The sequence below is a fragment of the Plasmodium malariae genome (genome assembly GCF_900090045.1).
Source record: "Plasmodium malariae genome assembly, chromosome: 5".
Classification (NCBI taxonomy): Eukaryota; Apicomplexa; class Aconoidasida; order Haemosporida; family Plasmodiidae; genus Plasmodium; species Plasmodium malariae.
Window position 1 is genome coordinate 501726 of NC_041779.1, and position 25449 is coordinate 527174.

A 25449-nucleotide genomic window follows, 5' to 3' on the forward strand; every position below is an offset into this window, starting at 1 on the left:
AGTGAAAGCGCATGTTCCATAGTAATACCTACATTTGAAGCAATTATATGTAAATACTTACGAAACCACAGAGGGAAAAAAGTAGTACACATGTTTGTAGAAAAGACAATATATTATGTTACACCCCTCTAGCTTTAAAAATTGTTCATTTTGAGTAAATTATATTTATAGGACTATTTTTTACAGCTGTTTTTTTTTTTTTTTTTTTTTTTTAATCTCATTTTTACTTATCCCATACTACATTAATATGGAGATAAACAAATCTACTGAAATGTTTAACATAAAGCAATTTATTCAAAAAAAAAAAAAAAAACATATATTCCATGTTAACATATATACTACATAATTGAAAAGATCCTATTTATCTTTCAGTTTTTTTTTTTTTTTGAATTTCTCTTTTATAATTGGAAACGCAAGAAGTGTCCAAGGAATATGAATAAGGAATATTTATATGAGGAACAAAAAAGATAAAAGGGAAGGAAAAAGGGCCCTCATAGAATACATATCGCTTGAACAGTTTTTAAATCTTGTAAAATATTATAAAAATAAACTATTCTTCATTTTTATTAAATATGAACAAGCATGTTTTGTCCTCAAGCGTAAATGGGTCTAATTTTAAGACCGTTAAAAGAAGTATGAAATTTATAATTTTGCCTCAAGTAAAATGAGATAGCTATGCATACTTGCATATATACACAACCATGAACATACAAAAGAAGCGCCGAAATATGAGAAAATAAGAACACTAGGTCAAGTAGCTACAAAACTGTTCCTAAGCACTACGTTAAAAAATAACGATACGAATGAAAAAGCTGGGCATGTTAAAAAAAAGCTAATTAAATTAAAGCTTTTGCTCCTTTAGCGTATTTTTATAAAAAAAAGGAGAAAAATGTGTAATATAAAAATAAGGAGATTATTTAAACAATCTTAAAAAAATATGTTGAGAGATGCTTTCTCGATGTATATGTATATGCACACAAAAAGGCATAAGAATATGTTAACATATATACATGATATTAATTTCTTCTTTTTTTCTTCTTTGAGTATATACACATGCAACATTCTAATACAACTCTGCTAAGGGAAAATCTAATTTTTTTTAAGGGTTATATTTTTTTTATCTTCCATGTTTTATTATACAAAAAAGGATCAAATATTTGTCTTGAGCTATCTCGTCTTAACTTTTTATTTATAGCAGGTAATACATATTTAATTTTTCTTTTTGTTCTTAATTCATATCTTTTGATATGCGTATTTGCTAAATTAAATTCATCATATTTTCTATCATTCATGGAAGGAGATATGTCATTATTATATATGGGTATATGTGAATTATGTACATTTTCTAAAAATAAAGTAGTAGCATTGCTTTCGTAGTATTTTTGTTTGTTTAGTGTCCTTTTTTTTTTCTTTTTTTTTTTTATTTCTTCAACTCCTTTTTTCTGGCTTAGTTTCTTTTGTGTTTTCATTTTTCCCACTGCAACGCTGTTGCTAAGCCTGTTTCGTTTTTTCTCATTTTTATTTTTGATTTTTTGCTTATCTGTAGCTGATGATGGTGGTTTAGCACTACTTCCCTTAGAAGATATGTTGTCTATGTCCTTTCTCGAAAAAAGAGGATTATATGAAACCTCTTGAAGAACAGCATTAACATGATTTGTATTTTCACAAACCGAAGTAATACTACACATGTTACTCTCAACGTTGGAAGAATTATCTAAATTATTCTCATTATACCAGTTTTTCAAACTATTAGAATTAAAATGGGTGTCTCCGCTTTTTGTATTCGTTAATACTTGATCTGTCTTTTGCACGTCTCTCACCTTTTGTTTGTCTCTTGTTCTTTTTGCCTTTTTTCCCCCTTTTCTTTTCATTTCTTTGTCTTCCTCCCTTTTTGCTTCCCTTTTTTCTTCTCTTCTTTTCTCTCTTTTTTTTTCCCTCCTTTGCTTTCTCCTTTGCTTTCTCCTTTGATGCCTCTTATTGTGCATATAGCCTATACGATTTAAAGGGTAATCAAGCCCAGTGTATGGAAGCAAGGAAGGATTTATGTCTATGTCAATGTAGTTAGCAGGCAATGAGTTATTCAATATATTTTTATAATTTACAATTTTGTATAAGTTATCATAATGATACTTATTGTAAGTAGCGAATTCAGAGTTCATTTTTTCCTTTTTCCTTTTTACACAGTTAGAAGTTATTTCTGAAATGAATGCGGAAGGAGGAGGTGCATAAATCGAATGTACATTGGACGAAAAAGAATTTAACATATTTCTTTTTTTCTTGTGATAGTTATTTTTCAAGTTTAATAAATTTTTATCAGAAATTTTGTTGCATTTTTTCAAATCTATATAGTAGTACCCCCCTGACATTCTATCGTTACTACATCTTTTTTTTAAGGTGTAAGTACTGTAGTCCTCAACATTACCACTGTTAGGCATCAATTCGTTGCATCTGATTAGGCTATTATTACCAATATTACTGTTATTATTGTTATTACTTTTATTACTGTTATTATTGTAATTGTAATTGTTATTATTATTATTATTATTATTATTATTATTATTATTATTATTATTATTATTATTATTATTATTATTATTATTATTATTATTATTATTATTATTATTATTATTATTATTATTATTATTATTATCATCATCATTATCATTATCATTATTACCATTATTTCCATTATCGTTATTGTTTATAGTTTCGCTGCTATCATTAACGCCCCATAATTTTTCCCCAAGTAATGAAATACTCTCTTGTATATTCGTTTCGTCATCGGCGCACCCATTTTCGTAATCAACCAAGGCGTTTTTGTAATTACTGTAAGGATCCATTTGTCTGCTTAAATTTGTTCCCCACATTAAATATTTAGATTTATTATGCTGCATATCGTTAAAATTAAACTTTTCATAATTATCTTTTGATGCATAAATAAAAGGAGACACCTCATCAGTATTCCTCTGTTTTCTTAACAACAATTCGTTGTTTAAGAAATCGTTTCTTTTGCTTAAGCCAATTAAAGCACTATATTTGTCTCTCCTATTATTTTTTAAGTACATTTCAGAAAGAACTCTGTTATCCCTTTTGTATGCATTATTAACTTGACTACGTTTGAAATTTTCCAAATAATGGTCCGGTTCACTACACATATGATACGTACTTTCTACTTGGTCATTATAGTTATAATTATAATCATCTTTTATGTTATTATAATCATCTTTTATGTTATTATAATCATCTTTTATGTAATTATAATCATCTTTTATGTTACTATAATTATTTTTTATATTAATGTTCATAAAAGGATTGCCTATACGTCTATTATTTATAGTCTGTTCATATTTCCTTATATAGTTTTTAAAAGATTCATCCATGTCATATAAACATTTATTCTCCTCCTTAAAGTTATCCTCACTGAAATAAGTTCTCCTGTTTCTATCATTATTGTAAATAACAGAATGTCGAATGTCTTTGTTTTTTCTTCTTCCTTTTTTTTCCTCTATTTTGGACGAATTTTTTATTTTCTCATAATAACAACCAGTGTTGGAATCATTTACTTGCTCGCTATATATATTAGTGTTTTTATTTACGCTATTCATAAAATGTCCATTTACCATATTCCTTGGAATAAATGAATTGCATATGAAATGTGCTTGTTCATCTTGAGCGCTATATTTTTCATTATGTAGGTCGCTCTCTTCGTTGTGTAATATTCTCTCCAAATCATGTAGTTCTCTCTGTTCATCATGTAGATTACTCCCTTCATCATGCAGTTCTTTCTCTTCATTATTTAGGTTATTCCATTCATCATGTAGGTTACTCTCTTTGTCAAGTACGCTGCGCACTTCATCTTGGGAGTAACATTTTTTATTGAAAAAGAGGGCATCATTCGTAATTTGCCGCAAATCATCATTCTTTCTATTATTCACTACAACATTTTCATAATCTTTTTTTTTTTGCATTAATATATCTGATAAAATTTTATTTTCATGCGATAATTTAATTACCCTAATTTTATTTGAATCCATTGAATAATCAGAAAAGTTCAAGTCCGCGAAATTTTCTGAAGAAGAGTCAGCTTTACTGTCTTTACTACAATATTTCGTAATCACTAAATCTGTTTTATTCCTTTCTTTATCACTACTTTTTTCACCTGAACAACTTTTATCGTAACTCTGTTTAAGATAAGACTCCATATATTCTGTCTTTTCTTTTCCCCTTCTCATTAGTACGGTTCTTTCCCCTGAAGTTATTTTTTGGTCACTTAGGGGATTATTTTCTGCGATATGATTATTAAACTTATCATATTTAATGGAGGTATCAAAATTTCTGACCATTTCAGGATTTCTACATCCATCTAAATTTTTTCCATCAATCGAATTTTTTGATACTCCTGAACGAGCAAAAATTACTGATTTTACACCTTCGCAAGTTTTTGAATTTTTTTTCTTTTGTGTAAGTGAATTTTTATTATCCTCTTCTTCAATTTCGTCATCGCTTGTTGTTTTTTCCCCTTCTAAACTTTCTTTGATTCTTAACATACCATTCATATAGTATTCCCGACTTCTCATTTCGTCTTTCTTCCTGATAATTGTTTCTTTTGATGTTTTTATATCATCAAATGAATGAGCTTTTTCACTATTCTGTTCATATTTATTTCTTGAGATCCGAGTAGGCAAATTAAACAGCCCTTCACCCTCATGGTATAGTAACTTAATTGCACCCCTTTTGTTAAGTACATAATTATCTAATTTGTTGCATAAGATATTGTTTAATATATCTGTGTTATAAAAGTTATATTCCTTCTCCCCATTTCTACTTGATTTATTATTTTCTTTTTTTAAATGCAAGTAGCCATTTTTTCTATTTTTGATATCCTCCTCTACAGAATTTTCTATATCGTCTATTTTAGTTTTTAATATAATTACTGTGTCATACAAATTATTATATGAACATTTCATTTCATTTATAATATCTTCATAAAATGAAATGATGATATTCACGTCTTCTTTTATGCCTGCTTGTTTGCACAGAGGTGTCATTTTTTTTTTCTTTTTTTAAATTAACGCAGATATACGTTCTTATATACACATATACGTTTGTGTGTGCACTCATATATATGTGTACACGTGGGAGTGTCTAAATCTTTAATTACATATGTAACTCCTTACGTGATTGGGTCGACAGATGAGAAGCAGCCCCAGTTGTGTTACGACATAAGTTGGACAAGCAAAGGAAAGTGAAAATGGACAAACAAAATAAGCTAGGTACACAAAAAGAAACAAAAGAAGCATATAAGAAGTGAAAAAAAGACAGAAAAAAAAAAAAATTATATACACACATATATATATATATATATACATAGAGGTAAGGCTAAAAAAGTGCGCCTAACGTTATTTAAATAACCTCTACATTATATGCATTAACTTAATTTCCTTTTTTTTTTAAAAGTGAAAAAATATGAAGAATAAAGTTTATTATCTTTATAATGAAATCTTGATTCATTATTAGTTGCATATAATTCAGAAACAAACACATGTTAAATGTGTGACATATGTTAAAAAAAAAAAAAAAAAAAAAAAAAAAAAGTCTAACAGTGAAAAGGCACAGTCACGAGAAGACGTCTTAACAAAAAACTCTTTAAAAAATAAAAAAGCATTTAAACTAAATACGTAAATGTGATTGGTTAGAACAAAAAAGAAAACAACAAAAATGGGACTATTTAAACAAAACAAAAAAAGAGAAAACATGAACACACATACATATGCATGTACGTATACATATACATGTACATATAAATGTACATATACGAGTACATATAAATATACATATACGAGTACATATAAGCGTGCATATACGAGTATACATATACACGTACATATATATATACATAAACAAATACATATGTATGCATACAAGTATACCTATGTGCATATACACATACACGCATATATACGTGAATTCATAGACTAATGAGTGTACGAAAAAACGATGTTACACACCATGATGTACGTACAGCATACAAGCTGCACTTCTTAACATTTAATTCTTACTTATTTTACATGAGGCGTGCACTTATAAATTGGCACGATATTTCAAAATATTCCCTTGTGGTATTAATTGTCAAAAATTATGTGTCCTTAAATAATATGAATAGATGAATAGAAAATACGTGGGAAAAATTGTGAACATCTATTTTTTCCCATAAATTGTAAAATGAATATTTTCAAATTGGTAAAAAAAAAAAATCATATAATCTTCATCATTTTGTACTACATTGGTTACTGTATATATATATATATATATATATATAAATATACATTTTTCTCTAACGGCTTAACAATACAAATCAAATGATTTGATTTTATTGAACAGTGGGGGACGTGTGACTTTCTTATAGGCTATTATTTCATCTCCTATTTCAAAGTCCTCAGAATTTGTGTTGAAAATAATAGCATTGACGTTACAAGTTTTCGTCAACTCAGTAGCACTTTGTTTATTTTTTTGCATAGACAAAATGGTAAGTCTCTTATGAATAATTTGTTTATTCCTCAAAACAGTAAAATAATTGTTGGTATTACATGATCCCTCCTTAATATCTACAGATAACACTTTTTTTTTTGGGGCTTTGTTTTTTTTCAAAGAATAGCTTCCAGTTTTATTTACGATCATTCTAGAAACTGATTCATAAATATGCAAAGAATCAAAGTAAAAATTGCACACATTTTCAATATCTTGAAATAGCTCATAAATAATATTATGATTTCTTAATATTGCATTATTATTACTTTCTATAAACGTTTGTACTTTATTATCTATATCAACATTAAATGCAAATAGAAAACATGGTTTAACATATTCACAATATTTTAACTCGCTCATATTAAATGTCCCAACTCCTTTTGTTATAATTTTGAAGGGTTTCCATTTTTCAAATATTTCATCATTATTTTCTAACTTTTCCTTTTTTAAAAAGTTTTTATCCACATAATTCCTATCAATAAAATTGTTTATATCACAATACTTTTTTTTCTTTTCGCTTTTGGTAAATTCATCAATACCTTCTATTATTGCATGTATGCTACCTTCATCACACGTTTTAATTATTAGGGGGACTTGTGGCAGTTCGAGATGACTTGCGATTCGCCCTTCTCTTCTCTTCACCATCCTGTCCTTCACACTTACGCTGTCATTTGCTTTTACTTTTGCTTCTGCTTTTTCCTCCCCCCTTTTATCTTCCTTCAAAGTATAGTTAATTCTTTTAAATACCAAATTTGTAGAAACATTACTACTAATGGTACCGGGTGCTCTTTCCCGGGTGCCATCCTCATCTCTATCATACAGTTTTTCTGATTCTCTAAGAAGAAACTTTTCCTCCTGATCATCTCCTTCCAAGTAGTAATTATTCATTAACTTGTACTGAAGAATTTTCAGTTTATACTTTGCAATTTTTTGAGCACTTTTTAAATTAGTCATTTCTAGAATCATATCACCATATTTTATACTATCATCTGAAAAGGATATAGAGCATACAATCTGAACAACTTCAGAAGGATACGCTTCTTTCACAATTTTATCATCACTATTAAAAATTCTCTTAATTTTTGTATATACATGTCCAATTAATATATACGAGTTAACTTTTAATATTCCCGATTTACCAATAACAGTTAGTAGTTTTCCTTTAGCTGCATCTACCTTTTTTTCTAGTACATACGCAGAAGATAAAGTCCCATAATCGCACACTAAATTTAACTTATCACTAACATCTAATATACTTTTTTGCAATAAATCAATGTTTATATTTTTTTTTGCAGATATAGGTATAATAGGTACAGACCCATTTTCCAATTCTGTTATGATTTCGTAATTTAACAAAGACTTGGAAATTTTTTCTACATTACTATTATATTTATCAATTTTATTTACAGCTATTATTAAAGGGATATTATATTTTTTGGCTAGTTGTATACATTCAACAGTTTCACTCATTATTCCATCATCGATTGAAATTACTAATATTATTAAATCCGTACATTGTACACATCTTTGTCTAATTTTTTTAAAAACAGCATGACCAGGGGTATCTAGAAATGTAATTTTTTTATTGGTCTTTCTATCTAACACTTCAAATGCACCTAACTTTTGAGTTATACCACCTATTTCATTTTTGGCTATATTCGAATTTCTAAACTGATCCAGTAGAGTAGTTTTCCCATGATCTACATGTCCTAAAATTGTAACAATAGGATTCCTTTTTCTCAAACTAATACAACTATATCTTAACTTATCTAATACATTCAATTCTTCACATACTAATTCAGCAACTTCTTTTTCTAATCTTGTGTATTTATTAATATAGTCATTATCTAATATATATTTACACACATTTATTATCTTTTCTTCTTCTATATTTAAATGATGTCCTAACGTGTTCACAGTTATATTATTGCTATCCAGGTATTCGTACTGTTTTATATATCCTTTTCCTTTTTTATTAGAATCCTTTTGCAAATTTGGTAATATATGTTTATCATATGCAATTTTTACTTCATATGACTTTTCCCCTAAAGTGTGCAATTCTTCTTCCCCTTTTTTCCTGCTCTCATACAGTAATACATTCTCATTGAAATTAGAACAAGCCAAAAATTTTTCTTCCCTTTTTTTGCTAATCGTAGCATCTGCACTTGTGATCTTATTCGAGTAAGACGCTACTGAACTGTTTTTATTCATTTCTGTACCTTTTTTCTTTTCCCTTAAGTTTAGCAATATAGAAGAGATGGAAAGGTTTTCATCCCCCATTGTTGGGCAAATAGGTTCAATATTAGAATATAATGATGTGTTATTGATTTTTTCAAAAATGCTGAAATGGTTGAGATGTTGTTTTGTCTTATTACTCATCAGTTGATGCTTATATCTTTCTTCTTCCCAATTATTATCACTACAGTTATTACTGTTACTACTATTATTGTTATAATAATTATTATTACTATTATTATTATTATTACTATTATTATTATTACTATTATTATTATTATTACTATTATTATTATTATTATTATTATTATTATTATTATTATTATTATTATTATTATTATTATTATTATTATTATTATTATTACTATTATTATTATTATTATCGTTATAATCATTATCGTACCGTATGTTGTTGCTCGTATTGTTATATTCTCCTATATGCCTCTTTTTCATAACTGTTGTTTCTTTCAGCTTGCCGCTAGCATTAAGATATTCGTTAGATTCATTTTGCGATGGATACGATAAACAGTTTGTGCTATTTGCAGAGTCCTGTCTTCCATGAATAATGTCCCCGTATATTTTACTATTGTCACTGACACCACTATTGTTAGCACCATTATTTGATTCCTCTAAAAAGGTAATGTTCTTATGATAGTTGGTTCCTTTCGATAAATCTTCAACATTATTAATATTTAAATATTCTTGCTTTTTTTTTTCTTTTTTTTTTTGTTTTTCATACGATTCTATTTTCTTATTATATGTTATATTGTCATTGTTAGGTCCTCCTTCTGTAGTTTTGTTGAACTCTAACTGAACATTGTTTTTTATATTAAGTCTATCTTCATTTATTACATTTCTGTACCTATCACCTATATGATTTGGTAAATTTTGTTTACCATCTTTTTCGTTAAGGTGTACTGGGTATGCATCCAATTGATATGTATATCCCTCCCTAGATATTACTTCTTTTGGGGTACTAAAATTATCACTTATGTTATTACTACTTTTTATGTTAATTTGTCCTGTCGTATTACCATTTTCCATTACGTAACTTTTGCCATAATTCATTTCCACTTGTGGTTCATTCATCTGATAATCATCATCCTTTAGCTTATTCCTTTCTTCATAATTATTTAAATAATGGTTCATATATTTCTCCTTCAAATGAGTGTCATAGTAATTCATGTAATTGTTAAAAAAAGACGTTATCTTCGAAATACTTTCTTCTTTAATCTCTTTCATTTGTTTAAAAAAGTCATTTTTTTTAATTTCTGCATGTAATTTGTTTTTTTCCATAATAGCCTTTTCGGCATTTTGATGGTCATTAATATTGCTATTATAAGTGCTTCCACGCGTGTTGCAACTCCAGTTCTCATTCCTCTTGCTACTACAACTGCTACTATGACTGCTATTATAGCTAATACTATTACCGCTACTGTTAACATTACCATAGTTACCACCGTTGCCGCTTCTAATCCTGCTAATGTATTCACACCTTTTGCTTGTTTCACTTAAAATGTGCTTCAAGTTCAATGTTTTATTTTTTTCCTTGAAGGGGTTAAAAGTTAATGCGCTTATATCTATCTTCTTATTTGTGTGGGCATTATTTAATAACGTTACCTCTTTCCTGCTACTATTCAATTCTTTTAACTCTATATCATATTTTTCTCTACATTCTTTTAAAATTAATTTTAATTTTTCCTTTGCATTTTTGTTTATTTCGTTATTAAATACATTCCCCTTTTTCAGTTCCTCTCCTTTCTTTAAAACATTTTGGTATAACCACAAATTGGGGTCTTCAAATTTTTTTATATTTACTCTGTTCATGTTTTGCGTTCATCTTTCTGTTCTGTTAAGCTATTCTCATTTTGCTCTCACTCTGTTTCCACTCCTCTTTGATTTTATTATATCCCTTTTTTTATTTTATTCTCACCGTGTTATGGTTCTATGCCTCTGACAATTCCTCTTGCAGTTACTCTATGAATATGTTCCATATATACTTTATGGTCTTTGTAATTCTATTCCTCCCCTTAATAATTACAGCTAAATTAATATACCTTATATATATATATACAAATAAAACTCCTAAATTTTAAGAAGACGAAAAATATGCTTACATAGAATTATATAAAAGTGATCTAAAATTTTGCGACTATCGAAAAATGTAAAAGGGTATTACATACATATATGTATGTATATATGTATACATGTACAATCTTATGGCACATAATAATTTTATAACATTTTCATTTTCCGAATATTTATATATATATGGCAAAGTTTATCAGAGCAGCACAAATTTACGCATCCTCACAATGCCTTTGATATCATCAACTCGCTTTGTGCGTACATATAATTATTTCGTTTTATTTTATTTTATTTTAATTTTTTTTTATCATATTTTATCTTATTTATTATTATTTTTTCTTTTCCCCAAACCCCGTCCTCGAAGGCATTTAAAATTATACATAAATACATACATTCATACATACATAAATACATACATAAATACATACATACATACATACATACATACATACATACATACATACATACATACATACATACATACATACATACATACATAAATACATACATACATACATACATACATAAATACATAAATACATACGAGCATACATACATACGTGCATACATACATGAACGTATAAATATATTTATGTACATATACATATATATATATATATATATATATATATATATATACGTACAGCATTTATTCCTATGAAAAAAAATTCAAAAAATTTACTCTTTTTTGTTTTCTTTTCCGTATAAGCATTTGTAAAATACCATTTTTGTTACCATTTTTTGCAGTAAAAAAAAAAAAAAAATAATGTATCCACATACTGTTAAAAAAAATGCATATATAATTTGAAGAAAATTAAAAAAAAAAGGGAAAACTCTACAAAAAAGTTCTTTCCCTTTTTCCCTCCATTTAGGATTATTGAGTAGGATCTTTTATATATATATTGTACAATACTTGCTTAACTTTAAATTGCAGTGTATATTAAATGATAATATATGTAGTACATAAAAAGTTAGCAAAAACTGTAGAAGAAAAACTATACAAACAGAATATAACTTAGGTGTAAAAAAACGATTTCTCTGTTTCTCTGTTGAAATATTTTATCAGTATAATTGTGTAAATAACGAAAAATGAAAATTGGCAACATTAAAAAGAATAAAAGTTTTACGAAAGGTCTCAATGGGATTCGGAATACCAGGAAGGGGGGGAAGAGAAGTACATCAAACAAAGGTATAATAAGAAAACGTGGAAAAACGAAAAATTCTAAATTACATAATATAAATGAGAAAAATAACAAAATGAAAACTGCTAAACGAGGTTTCATCTCAAAAAAAGGAGAAGTAACTAAAGACGAAAAGAAGATGATAATAAAAGGGAGCAAAAAAAATTCTGTTGTTTTGAAGAGTGGTAACAAAAATAAAGAGAAATGTAAATATTCCTCTCAAAATGAAGAACAAAACAACCCTAAAAGGAGGTACGCATGGTTATTTGATAAAGTCAAAAAAAAAAAAAAAGACCAAACGTTTGGAAGTGACAGCGTAAGTAGTAATGGTAGTAGTCGTCATAGCGGTAGTGAAGATCCAGGGGATACACCATCGAGTGAGGGGAAAAGGACAAAATACATAAATCAGAATACCAAAAAAAAATTCGTTTTGTATAAGAAAAGGAAAAATAAGAAAAAAAATAAGGTAATTTTAAGTTGCTTTCAAAATTTAGGATTAAGTGAAAAAATGTGCAGAAGCATATCGAGTAACTTAAAGTATAACAGACCAACAGATATACAAAAATTATGTATACCTAAAATTTTAAATAGAAAAGATATAATATGTATAAGTAAAACAGGTTCAGGGAAATCACTTGTATACTTAAGTACATTAATAGATTTACTAGGGGAACACAGTAAATTTTTTGGCATAAGAGGAGTAATTATATTACCCACCAAAGAATTGGTCATACAGATTTATAAATTGGCTAGAAAGATATGTATGAATTATTTTAATTTAAAGATAAATATAATTATAGGTGGTGTTAGTCTAATTAAACAATTTGATCTTTTAAAAGAAAATCTAGATATAGTAATATGTACCCCAGGAAGGTTAAGTTTCATTTTAGAAGAAACGAAATTAAGTTTAGAAAAAGTAGAGATATTAATTATTGATGAAGCAGATAGATTATTAGAATTAAATTATTACAATGATATGAACAATATATATAAAAATTTGCACACATCTTTTAAACAAACATTATTAATAAGTGCAACTTTACCAACTAATGTTGAGAATTATTTCAGATTAAAATTAAATAACCCAGAAGTTCTTTTTGTTAATTCAGATAATGTTATAAGTGACCAATTAAAACTACATTTTTTATTTTGTAGATCTTATGAAAAATATGCTGTGCTTATTAAATTAATTTTTTTATGTAAAAATAAAAAATTAGGAAAAACGATGATATTTTTTTGTACAAAATATCATATTTTATTTTTTAGTAAAATTTTTAATTATATTAAAATACCACATGCTACCTTGTATGGTAATTCAGATACATCTTTTCGTATTCAGCAAATAAATAATTTTACAAGAAATAACAACATTCAATTCTTGTTAGTAACAGACTTAGCTTCAAGAGGTATTAACATTACCACTGTTCAGAATATTATTAATTATAATTTACCTTATTCTCCTAAATTGTTTATACACAGAGTTGGTAGAGCATGCAGAAATAATTTAACAGGCTATGGTATATCCTTGGTTACTTATCAGGATATTTTATATGCCTACGAGATTTGCTTTTTCATAGGAAAAAAGTTGAAGTTCTACAGGGGCGACGGTCAGTGTCCCCTCGGTGGGGAGGACTTTGTGAACCAAAAAGAGACAAACGAAGTAGGCCTTAGTGAAGCAGATGTAATGGTTCCAGACAAGAAAGACACGGTAGGCTTTAGTGAGACGGTTGTAGTAGTCGCAGGAGAGACAGATGTAACAGTCCCATGCGAAACAGATGTAGCAGTTCCAGGCGAAACAGATGTAGCAGTTCCAGGCGAAACAGATATAATAGGTCTTAGTGAGACATATTTAGTAGCCCCAGATGAGACAGATGTGGTAGTCCCAGATGAGACGGATGCGGTAGTCCCAGATGAGACAGATGCGGTAATCCAGGGAGAGAGAGACGAAACAAAACCTGGGGAAGAGGACAACAAGAATCATGTCTACATAGGGGCACTAAATAACATTGGCGATTACATCGAATTTATTGACAATCTAAAAAAAGACGACAGCGAATTGGTATCACTAAATAAAAGTATGCAGGCATCATATAAACTTTACTACTCTATGAGACCGAAAGTTTCGAAATATGCAAGCACAAAATGTGTCAACAAAATTAAAAAAATTGGAGGGTTGTACAAGTTATGTTTGATATATCACCCGGATGAGCTTTATAGAAATACTTCGAACAATGAGAACGAATTAACTAACAAATATGAAAATTCAACCAATCTGACCCTTTTGAAGGGAGGTGGAAGTGTGTTCAATAACTTGATTAAGTTTCCAGAAAATTATAATAAGCAGGAAAGTACGCAAGAAATAAGTAATAATGAAAATGAAAATAATGAATATGTAAGAGACAAGCTTTTGAATGTACAGGGGGGATCCCCTTCCCATTACAGAGAAAGTGAAAAAATGAACCACACTCATAAAGATGTTATTTCATTTTTGCACAATTTTCAAAATTCCAAAAGTAGTAATAGCAATAGAAAAAGCAATATTAGCAGTAATGACAAAGCGAAAAGCATATCGGAAGTGGTTAAGGAAAAATTAAACAAGCTAAAGGAAAAGACGAAAAGGTACAAAAACAGAAAATACGATTCGATTTCAAATGATGTAAATGAACTGATGGACTCCTTTTCCTTTGGACTGTCGGCCGACGAATGCGATAATGAAACTTCGGAAAAATGGAAAAGTAATATACTATTTAATTGTGAAGAAAAATATGATATAAATAAGGAAGAGAAAAAGAAAGGAAAACTAAGCAAAAGAGCACTAAAAAAAATGTTGAAAGGACAGAAGGGAGAAGCAGTTAGTAACACTATAGAGCAAGTAACCAGAAAAAAAGAAGAAATTTCCTTAGATGATATTTTAAAAAAAATAAATCAAAAAAAAATGAAAACAGATACATCTGCTATGTTTGACTTAAAAACTCCTGGTTTTGATTTACTGCCCGATGAAGAAGATGAATTGAAGAAGCAAAGATTTATTAAAAAACAGGTATGGGATAAAAAAAAAAAGAAATTTGTTCTAAGAGAGATAGATACTTTTCAAGGAAATGCAATTACAAGTATGGACAAAAACAATGGAAAAAAAATTAACGTATCCACTGTCAACAATAATAATAGTGTAAAGAGTAGTACTGCTGTGGGAATTTATCAAAAATGGGTAAAGAGGACGAAAAATAGAATCAATAATATTGGGGAGTTAGAAGAGGATAATAAAATCAGAGATCGCTTCAAAAGTAGACAAACAAAGAACAACGAAAAAAATGATAAAGAAAGGAATATAGAAATGTTAGAGCTAACGCACCCAGAAATTACAGAATCGTTATCTAAAAATATTAAACTAACTAAAAAACAACAAAGACTGTATAAAAAATACATTACAGGAAAATACGACACTTCGACATCAAACATTCTTAATGCTCCTCAACTAAAGGAGAAAAAAAAAAAAAGCGTTTTACAAAATAAAATAAGAACAGATAGGAATTTTAGAGTGAAATATGTACGAGCTCGAAAGAAAAAACACGAGCGAAAATTGAAGGAAAAATATAACTTAAAAAGTGCAAGGTCTAGGTCATTAGCTATTATAAAAAAGAAAAAAATAAGCAAATGAAACCACGTTGAATACTCGACTCATTTTTTATTTTCTATAGTTTTTGCACCTTTGTACCTCTATACACTTTTTGACCTTTTCTCCTATCCGATAAGTTAGGACACATGGGGGATGCTCCTAATTTTGTGTCATCTTGCAGATGTATGCTTGTTTGCATATGTGCACAAATAAATATGTATGTACATGTGCATATATGTAAATCCTTACATGTTTGCTTGAATATACCTCCTCCATCGAAATACCTTGTATGTTCATTATAAATAAAATGAAGAATGTTTACAAAAAAATTAGTTTGTTAAATTAAAACAAAAAAAATAGCACAAAAAAAAAAAAAAAAAAAAAGAACGTCTTATATTTTTTAATTTTTGCATATATGTATTTACTTAAAAAAATCATACAAAAAGGTGGGATACCCATATAAAAAGAATTACGCACACATAAATATATAAACATAAATGTATATGTAAATATATAGATATACACACATATATATATATATATACCCACCCATACTTGTATAATGCACGAAATCCACTGACATGGATGCATTTCCATTTTCGTACTTTAACTAAGATTATGATTTAGTAAAGAAAATTTTAAATTTCCACATTCTGAGGATATGTTAAAAAAAAGATTAATGCACCTTTTTGCAACCGTTCCTTGCCTTCAATTTCCCCTTCTCGATCAGGTCCTCCTTTTAATCAACAATTTAAATACTACTTTTTAGTATTTTTCAAATAATTCTGTAAGTTGCTTATTTTCTTATCGATGTCATTAAAGGAGATATTCAACATATTGGTGTCTCTTAAAGGCTTACTGCTAATTTTATATTTCATATCCTTTTTCTCACACCTCGATTTTTCGTTATCCTTGTTATCATTACCGCTTCTGCCGCTACAAGTCCGGCTTCTACTGCTTCGTCTGCTTCCAGAACCACCGCTCCTCCTACTACTACTACCACTGCTACTAGTACTACCAAAGGGCATGTCACAATATCCGTTTGGCTTCGTCATTAATTTGTTATTTCTATTTTTCAGCTCTTCTAGTTCTTTTTTAAAATTTTCTTTTATATCTGAATCTATATATTTTTTAAAATTTTGCAAGTTAGTTTGCTTTTTTTTGATGTCTTCTTTATCTAAATGCACTCTACGCGATGGCATGAGGTTTGAAGTGTTACCCGAAGTTTTAACCACTTTTTTTTCTTCCTTCTTTTTTAAGAGAGTTCTATTAATTTTTTCCTTAACGCTTGTTCGTTCTAATGGTATATCTTCTTTATTAAGAGAAATGACTGTATTTTTTTTTTTTTTTCGCTGATTGTCTAAATATGTTTTAATTCTTTTAATAGAATCAACATTTTCGTACGATTCTGCGTTATCGCTATCATTTTGTGTTTCCTCTATTAAATTAGCATCATTGCTATGTCCTTGCTCTAACCCGTTAGTAGTTCTGTTTGTCCCTTTTTTCTGTTTGCACTTGATCCCTTTCTTTTCATTTTTTAAGTTAGCACTTTTTGATTTATTCCCCTTGGATGTGTTATCATCACAAATGGAAAGAATATCCGCAGCTTCGTTTCGTGGAGTCTTATCACTCCCCTCGATGATGATGCGTTCACCTACGTTTCTGTTACTGTAACCACTGCTGCTGTTTTTGCTTCTGCATCTGTTTGTATTTCTTCTTCCGATTCTGCTACCGCCTATGCTTGTATTCCTGGTAGCATTATTTAAGGGGTTCATTTTATGGGCATATGGAGATGAGTATTTTTTTCTCAGAATTCTTTCATGGTGCGCATAATCATACAAATCGCATTTATAGCTCTTTTTTGAATCTTTAATACTCAAATTATTTAATTTCATTTTGTTCGTATAACAATTCTGAGTAATGTTATTCGAGCTAATATTATCGTTGTAAGAAAGCTTTCTCAATAATAAGGCACTTGGTGGGTATTGTTGACTCTTTGCAGATAGTATACTCTGCTTGGAATTATGGTAATTTTTAATATCTTTTGCAATTGTACTATTAATTTGATTAGACATATTACGTATATTTTTATTATTAGAAATAAGATGCTTTTTTAAATCAAATTTAAATGTTGATGAAAAACTTCTATTCGAGAAAAGATGATTTTTTCCCCTAACTTTACGTCCTTCATAATTCGATTCTACATTATTTATGTAACTATTACTATGAGGAAAATTGTTATTATCGCTATGTTTGAGTGTATTCTTATGTCTATTTCTGCTTTCATACCCATTTATACTTCCATATGCATTTGTGCTTCCATGCTCATTTGTGCTTCCATGCTCAATTCTGCTTCCATACCCATTTCTGCTTCCATACCAATTTTTGCTTCCATACCAATTTTTGCTTCCATTCCCATTTATATTTTCATTCCTATTATTATAATGATACATGGAATTATTAGTAGAACACGTCCTTCCAATCGGCTTTATTGTATGTATTATTTTTTTATCGCTATTTCGTTTATTTGATTGGCTTAACGGAATAAAATTCGGAGCGCTCTTTCTTTTGCTATTATGTATACTGTCATTAATACTTCTAATAGAAAAACATCCCAATTTGTTTTCACAAAAATTATTTTTATAAAGACTACTACTGTTGTTATCATAAGTAAATGCATTTTTTTTAATACTTCCTCGAGAATTCTTATGCCTACTGTTATTGCTACCTGTACAATTATATTGTAGTGACCTCAAGTCATTGTCAAAACCTCTTAATGAGAAATCACTTGGACCTTTTGAAGGGCAATTTCTTTGATGCCTTTTTAAAATTTTATCACTTTCTATTACATTTTTTAGTCTTACAATTTTTCTTCTTAAATATTTAATCTCTATTATAAAATTCATTTCTTTTACTTTATAATTTTTTATTTCTTTTCTCAATTTACAAATATATGCTTTCAGTTGATCCTTTTTCAAATATCTTATTTCGTTATAATATTTATTAAATTCTTCCCCCTCTGAACTCACATTACATGAGGTTATATCATACAAGCTCTTCTCTTTCTTTCTGTACCCTAGCTACAAGCGAAAATAAAAAAAAAAAAAATATATATATATATATACGTACATATATATACAATGCACGCAGGCGTATTATCACTGCGCTTTTATTGCACAGCGCAATAATATGGTTGAACAAATGAGCTATTTTCCGCACAGTTTAATGACGCATAGTAGGTGAAAGAGTAGCAAAAAAAAGAAAAAATACACAAATAACTCATCAGCATAATTGTAAGAGGAAACACCGCATATATATACGCACATGTGTATGTGTATATATATATGTATATTTAATAGCACATAGGAATACACGTACACCATGTATATATATCTACGTAAGTATAAAAACAAGTACACCCTCCTTTGCATAATTCAAAAACCAATTTCAGCAAAAAAAGGAACGGCCATTCCTAACCTCATCTCTCATCTGTCTGAATAGTTCTTTAGCTGATCCCTTCAAAAATGGAAAAAAAGAAAAAAGTAAAATTTAAACATTAACACAACACGCGAATCATTATTTTTCATTTAAATACAGTAATATGTTATCCTTTCTGCGATTTTACCTTAACTGTGTTCATTTTTATCTAACAGTCCAAAAATTAAAACAAACACGTACTTGATATCTGAGCTGCATCATAGAAAATCGCTCAATTTATTATTGACGGATGTGTATTTGTTTTAATTGTACCTTTGTTATTTACTTATAACTTGATAGTTAATATCTGCCATAAAAAAGTGGAGAGAAAAAAGCATAAAAAAAAAAAAAAAAAAAAATTAGTATGTACTAGTAACACAATGTATATTTTAAATATATTTATTTAAAATATCTTTTCATTAAAAACAAAAAAAATATAAAAAAAAAAAAAAGAAAGTTCCATTTTTTTTTAAATTGAAATGTCTTATTTTGAAAAACCTTCAATTGTGTATTTTGAAAGTTTATTCAATTATGAATGTATACATATATATATATATATATATATATATTTTTTTTTTTTCTTTATTTTTATCTAGCACTGTGCTCACATTTGCATGCGTCAAACGATTGTATCCTTTTTGAAAAAACAGAAAAAATAAAAAAAATAAAATAGTAGTAAAATTGCAGAGGAAGCCTTGATGGAACATTGATACGTCTAATTGAACATTTACTCTAATTTATTTTATTATTATATTATATTATATTTTTTTTTTTTTTCTCAAGTTGCTTTTTTATTCTATTTATTACAGAAATTTCCTCAATAGAAGACTAATTTGAGCTCGTGACAGTAACAAGGCTACTAATTGTATAAGCAAAATTGAAATAAAAAATGAAGCTCTTTGACAAAGTGTAATCTTCATATTAGAAGAAAAAAGAATAAAAACATGTTAAAATATAAAAAAAAAAGTAATTTAATATAAAAACATATAATATATATAGCTTAACACATAACACATCAACGCTAATTTTATAGGAACTATAAGAAAAAAAAGATGTACGAATAATAGTAAAAATAAAAAAAAGAAAAAAAGAAATTTTTTTGATTCTCTTATTATTGTTTTCTAATTTATCATAGTAACATTCACCTATATTACACTAGCTTTAACCTTTTATTATACATTGTGTACAAAATATAAAAAAAAAAAATGTAAAAACATGATTTAAAATTTTTCCCTTTTATTATTATCTTTTCTTTTTGTACGTTCTCGGATTATTCCATTTAATAGCTATAGGAACAAAAATATAATGTACTTTTACACAACCTGCCACAGCATAAAATTTTGCTGTGTTAATAACCTAGAATTATCTTAAAATATTTTCATAAAAACAGTTGGAACCCTTATAAAAAATTAAGGCAAAAAATGTATTCACACAAAACAGTAGCACGGCTGACAATATACATGCATAAAAAATGGCTCATTTTTTATTTTATTATAAGGAGGAATAACGATTTATTCTTCAAAAAATAAAAAAATATTCTAAGGGGTTTTCACTGAATGCCGTTATACTTAGTCCTGTTAAAAAATGAAATAAAAAAAATATATATGCATACTAGCATACATATATATATATATATGTATTCATATGCAACTGCCCCTTATATCTTAATTATTTAAGTAATTTTTTATATTCGAAAAGAAATATGTACTTTACACATTATATTTAATCATCCATAAAATAATACATACTGCTAATATTAATATAGTCATTACATAACTGCTGACTTAAGTATAACAGTTATCTACTTTTTCATACACATTTACACATATATATATATACATACATTACATATATATATGTATATGTGAAAGTATAGCATATACATTTACTTGTTGAGAGCTAACTTTTCTTCGGGGCTTTAATTTTTTTCACTTAATAAAATTAAGTAAATTAAAATAATTGAGAATATTCATGCAGTACTATTTTTATTTTTATATGTAGTGCACAATTTTATACATCAAGGATTGTTTTATGTTCAGTATATTCTTAATGGTATATAGTACTGCAAAAAGCAAGCTTGGAAGCTTCGTTTATATATATGTATATATATATATATCTATATTCATATTTTTTTGCAATGTTACATATACCTCGTTCAACTAATTCATTACCAATTTTATAAGTATATTAGAACTCCTCTCCTCCGTATTAAGGTTCACCCCTTAAAACTCTATATGCTATTAAATTTTGAAAAAAAGGTATGAGAAAATTTTTTTTTTTTTTTGAAATATAGTAAAAACTTTTTACTATCATAAAATATATATTTTTACAAGGGGATGTAAAAATAAAAAAATAGGGGCAGTTCATATTATGTACTTATAATTCAAATGAAGAAAATACAAGTTAAAAATATTAAATTTAGCCTTAGTAGAATTATCCTCTACTGCTGTTTTTACTTTGTTTAAGTTATAACTAAAAATAAAGTCAATAAATATATGTATTTATTCGTGTATTTATAATGTACACATGTATATTTTAATTTATATACCAGCTCTTAAAAAAAAAAAAAAACAGCATTTATGTATGTATATTATATATTATAATATGCTGTAATATATTTTTTTTTATGATTTGAATTTATTTGATGATACTTATTACATATTTAGTAGTGATATAAAATAAAAATAAAATACCAAAAAAAAAAAAATAAACATTAAGGGCTTAAAACATTAAAAATAGTATTTTTGTTTTATTTAATTTCTTATATATATTTTTTTTCCTGCCATTTTTATTTTATCAAGTGAGATAAATTATAAAGAATATAAAGAATATAAAGAAGCGAAATTACATTATTATAACAAAGTGAATTATTATACATATATATATGTATAATGCTATAAGGATGTATAGAAAAATATGACAAAGATATATGCTTGTACATGTATAAATTTGCATGGCACAAGAACATATATCGCATACCACATTTTCACACATAAATAATATAACGTGCATTTATACATATATTATATCTATATATATATATCAACATATACGAGACTCGTTGCATTTATATATACATGTTGTAAGTTTCTAAATATTTATTTATGCTTACGTTTTAGTACATTTCCATGTTAACTATATTATATACCTATATTAAAATCAGCATGTTTATATATTATATTTTCTTCGAAATATTTACTTTTGTGAACCAGTGACTCCTTTCTTCCGCATTAAATTACACTGTAACACATATATACATACATAAATACATGCAAACACATATACCATTTATAAAATTAACAAATTAATCTTTATAGGCACTTTTGTCGAATATATTTATAAATATTTAAATTATGGAAAATATAAAAGAAGCGGAGATATCGTTAAGAGGTGTACTGGAAGGAGGTCATAGTGATTGGGTCACTTCAGTTTCAACACCCACTGACACAAAATTAAAAACCGTTGTTAGCGCTTCAAGAGGTAATGATGCATACCCACATACATACATATATGAATACATACGTTTATGCTATTGTATTCCCTCATTTTCGGGTGCATTTAAATAAACATGCACATGCTCATATAAATCCATACTGTCCTAATTTAACAATTTGTTTTGTAACTGTTTTTACGTGACATGGTGATTATTTATATTTGTATACACGATTATATATTATGAACTCTCATCTGCTTGTGTGCGTGAAAGTTTTACGTGAAGATTATTATATTACCTTAACACGATTATGCATTTTAACCCGGGTGCTGTATTATTTATGTGTTGTTCAATATGATTGTTCTGCCTTTATTTTATTTTATTTTCCCCGCCCTCTCACTTCTTCCGATAGCTCGTTATGTTTGAGCAGTATTTTATATGTCTCATTGACTTGAAAAATTTACAAGCTTTTTATATATTTTTCATTTTATGATGACCATTGCTATCCCAGCTCACTCTGATATATACAAAAATGAAGAGGAAGATAGCTCAAATATTTATACAATTCTGATATTTGAAAAAATATATATATAAAAAAGCAATTTATTTTTTTTGAGAAATTTAAATGGGGTTTATGTGTAAATACACGTACCACCTGTCCGTACATTTGTTTAATTTTTGCACGATGTGAGCATTCCCTCTCGCAATATATCTGTATATATATCTGTATATCTATCTATCTATCTATATATATATATATATATGTGATTTATTTATTCATTTATTTCATACTACGTATTTACCCATTCCCAGATAAAAAGCTAATAGTGTGGAGTATCAACCCCGATGACGATTCGGGAGAAATCGGAATGGCTAAAAAATCATTAACCGGTCATTCTCAAGCTATCAATGATGTTTCTATTTCATCAGATGGTTTGTTTGCATTGTCTGGTTCTTGGGATCACTCAGTTCGTTTATGGGATTTATCTCTAGGAGAAACGATTAGATCATTTATTGGTCATACGTCTGACGTTTTTAGTGTTTCATTTAGTCCAGACAATAGACAGATCGTTTCAGCTAGTAGAGATAAAACAATTAAATTATGGAATACTTTAGCACAATGTAAGTATACCATAACAGATGAACAACATACCGATTGGATTACATGTGTTAGATTTTCCCCATCTCCAAAACAGGCAATTATTGTATCCTGTGGATGGGATAAATTAGTTAAAGTGTGGAATTTAAAAAATTGTGACTTAAATAAAAACTTAGAAGCACACACAGGTGTTTTAAACACAGTTACTATATCTCCTGACGGTTCATTATGTGCATCCGGAGGAAAAGATGGAGTTGCCAAATTATGGGATGTTAATGAGGGAAAACATTTATATTCTTTAGAAACTGGATGTACTATAAATTCACTCTGTTTTTCTCCATGTGATTATTGGTTGTGTGCAGCAACAGACAGATTTATAAGAATATGGAACTTAGAAAGTAAATTAATAATTTCCGAAATATATCCTGTTAAGCAGTCCAAAGTAGGTTTGCCTTGGTGTACATCCATTACATGGTCAGCTAATGGTCAACTCCTATTTTGCGGTTCCACTGATGGAAACATTTACGTTTATGAAGTTAAAAAGCAATCCATTTAAGAAATAAAATTATTAACTGTTCAGAATTTTTTTTTTTTTTTTTTTTAAACCCTATTTTTAACATATATATGAATGTGCATTTTTTATATATTTACGTATTTATAAATATATGCATTTATTACATGTGTAAAACTGACAATTGTTAATTATGCAGCATTGTAATGTTGCAATGTTGTAAAAGCTTTTTTATAAAAAATAAATTTAGCAAGTTTTTGCTACGCAGGTATATATATAAAAATATACGTGCGCAGGTACATGCATATTTTTAAGAATATGAAGCATGAGGATTTTTCTTAAACGAATAAGAGTAAAAAATCATTGTGCATATATATATATATATATATGTATATTTTTTTAAAGTGCTTATTAATGTTTTTAAAGAATTAAAATTTATTATTTAATTGTTCAGTTATTCAATAATTCAACCGTTCATCAATTCAACAATTCAGTTATTTAATTTAAATGATAAGACATTTTATTTTGCTATATGGCACTATTTTCCCTTTTTTCTTTTTCTTTTTCTTTTTTTTAATTATCTTGGCAATAAATGCAAATTTTAAAGTAAAATGAATTTATATCTCCATGCTTACAAGACATAAGTATATATAATATATGTAGTAACAACTGAAAGAAGAAAAAAGGACACACATAAAACATGGAAAAAATAAATAAATGAAAACAAACCTTTTGAAATATAATCTCATATTCTTTTTTCACATTTTAAAACAATGTTATTACATGTAAATTGTAATTAATAACATTTGAAGTCGCTACTTAACCCGTTTAGCTTCAAAAATGTTTTAAATCTTACTATGTGAACAGTTGTATTTTTTATTTTTTTTTATGGAAAAAAAGATTAAAAATTAGCTCGAATCGTCAATTATTTTTATGTTTATGTCTAAATTTCTTGTACACGAATGAAAAAAAAAAAGATAAGAAAAAAATATAACAATATATCACGCTAATTATGCAAATTCCATTTTGTCCTTATACATAAATGTACACTGAATGTTTTTTTGTTTCGTCTTATAGAACATTAAAAACGCAAATTGAAAAGAGGATATATATAATAATTTCCCTTTCCCCAAGCTCATGAATGTCCCCTTCGATACATTCCTTTTTTTTCTCTATTTTTAGTAGTTTTCTCTTAAAAAATTTATGTAAATTTGTTAAAAATGTGCTATATACATAATTATAAACACATTATTTAGTGCAATTTGAACATGAAAAAAATAA

General features: G+C 27.6%; 5 protein-coding genes and 1 non-coding gene across 6 annotated transcripts; 3 read left to right on the forward strand and 3 right to left on the reverse strand.

Annotated features, from left to right (window-relative positions):
- Positions 1–1106: 1106 nt before the first annotated feature.
- Positions 1107–5048, reverse strand: PmUG01_05018800 (conserved Plasmodium protein, unknown function; the record flags this gene model as incomplete). The annotated part of the gene is made up of 1 exon (XM_029003384.1): positions 1107–5048. One exon carries the CDS (start codon positions 5046–5048, stop codon positions 1107–1109), a length of 3942 nt encoding a protein of 1313 aa, XP_028860335.1.
- Positions 5049–6342: 1294 nt separating this feature from the next.
- IF2c (translation initiation factor IF-2, putative) lies at positions 6343–10590 on the reverse strand (the record flags this gene model as incomplete). Its single annotated transcript, XM_029003385.1, has 1 exon — positions 6343–10590. One exon carries the CDS (start codon positions 10588–10590, stop codon positions 6343–6345), a length of 4248 nt encoding a protein of 1415 aa, XP_028860336.1.
- Positions 10591–11940: 1350 nt separating this feature from the next.
- DBP10 (ATP-dependent RNA helicase DBP10, putative) lies at positions 11941–15690 on the forward strand (the record flags this gene model as incomplete). The annotated part of the gene is made up of 1 exon (XM_029003386.1): positions 11941–15690. One exon carries the CDS (start codon positions 11941–11943, stop codon positions 15688–15690), a length of 3750 nt encoding a protein of 1249 aa, XP_028860337.1.
- Positions 15691–16406: 716 nt separating this feature from the next.
- PmUG01_05019100 (conserved Plasmodium protein, unknown function) lies at positions 16407–19288 on the reverse strand (the record flags this gene model as incomplete). Its single annotated transcript, XM_029003387.1, has 3 exons — positions 16407–18728; positions 19126–19164; positions 19274–19288. The coding sequence occupies 3 exons, from the start codon at positions 19286–19288 to the stop codon at positions 16407–16409; spliced, it is 2376 nt and encodes a 791-aa protein (XP_028860338.1).
- Positions 19289–22478: 3190 nt separating this feature from the next.
- RACK (receptor for activated c kinase, putative) lies at positions 22479–24213 on the forward strand (the record flags this gene model as incomplete). Its single annotated transcript, XM_029003388.1, has 2 exons — positions 22479–22605; positions 23372–24213. 2 exons carry the CDS (start codon positions 22479–22481, stop codon positions 24211–24213), a joined length of 969 nt encoding a protein of 322 aa, XP_028860339.1.
- Positions 23038–23133, forward strand: PmUG01_05019200. Its single transcript, XR_003751933.1, has one exon. It is a non-coding gene; the product is annotated as an uncharacterized ncRNA (small nucleolar RNA).
- Positions 24214–25449: the final 1236 nt, after the last annotated feature.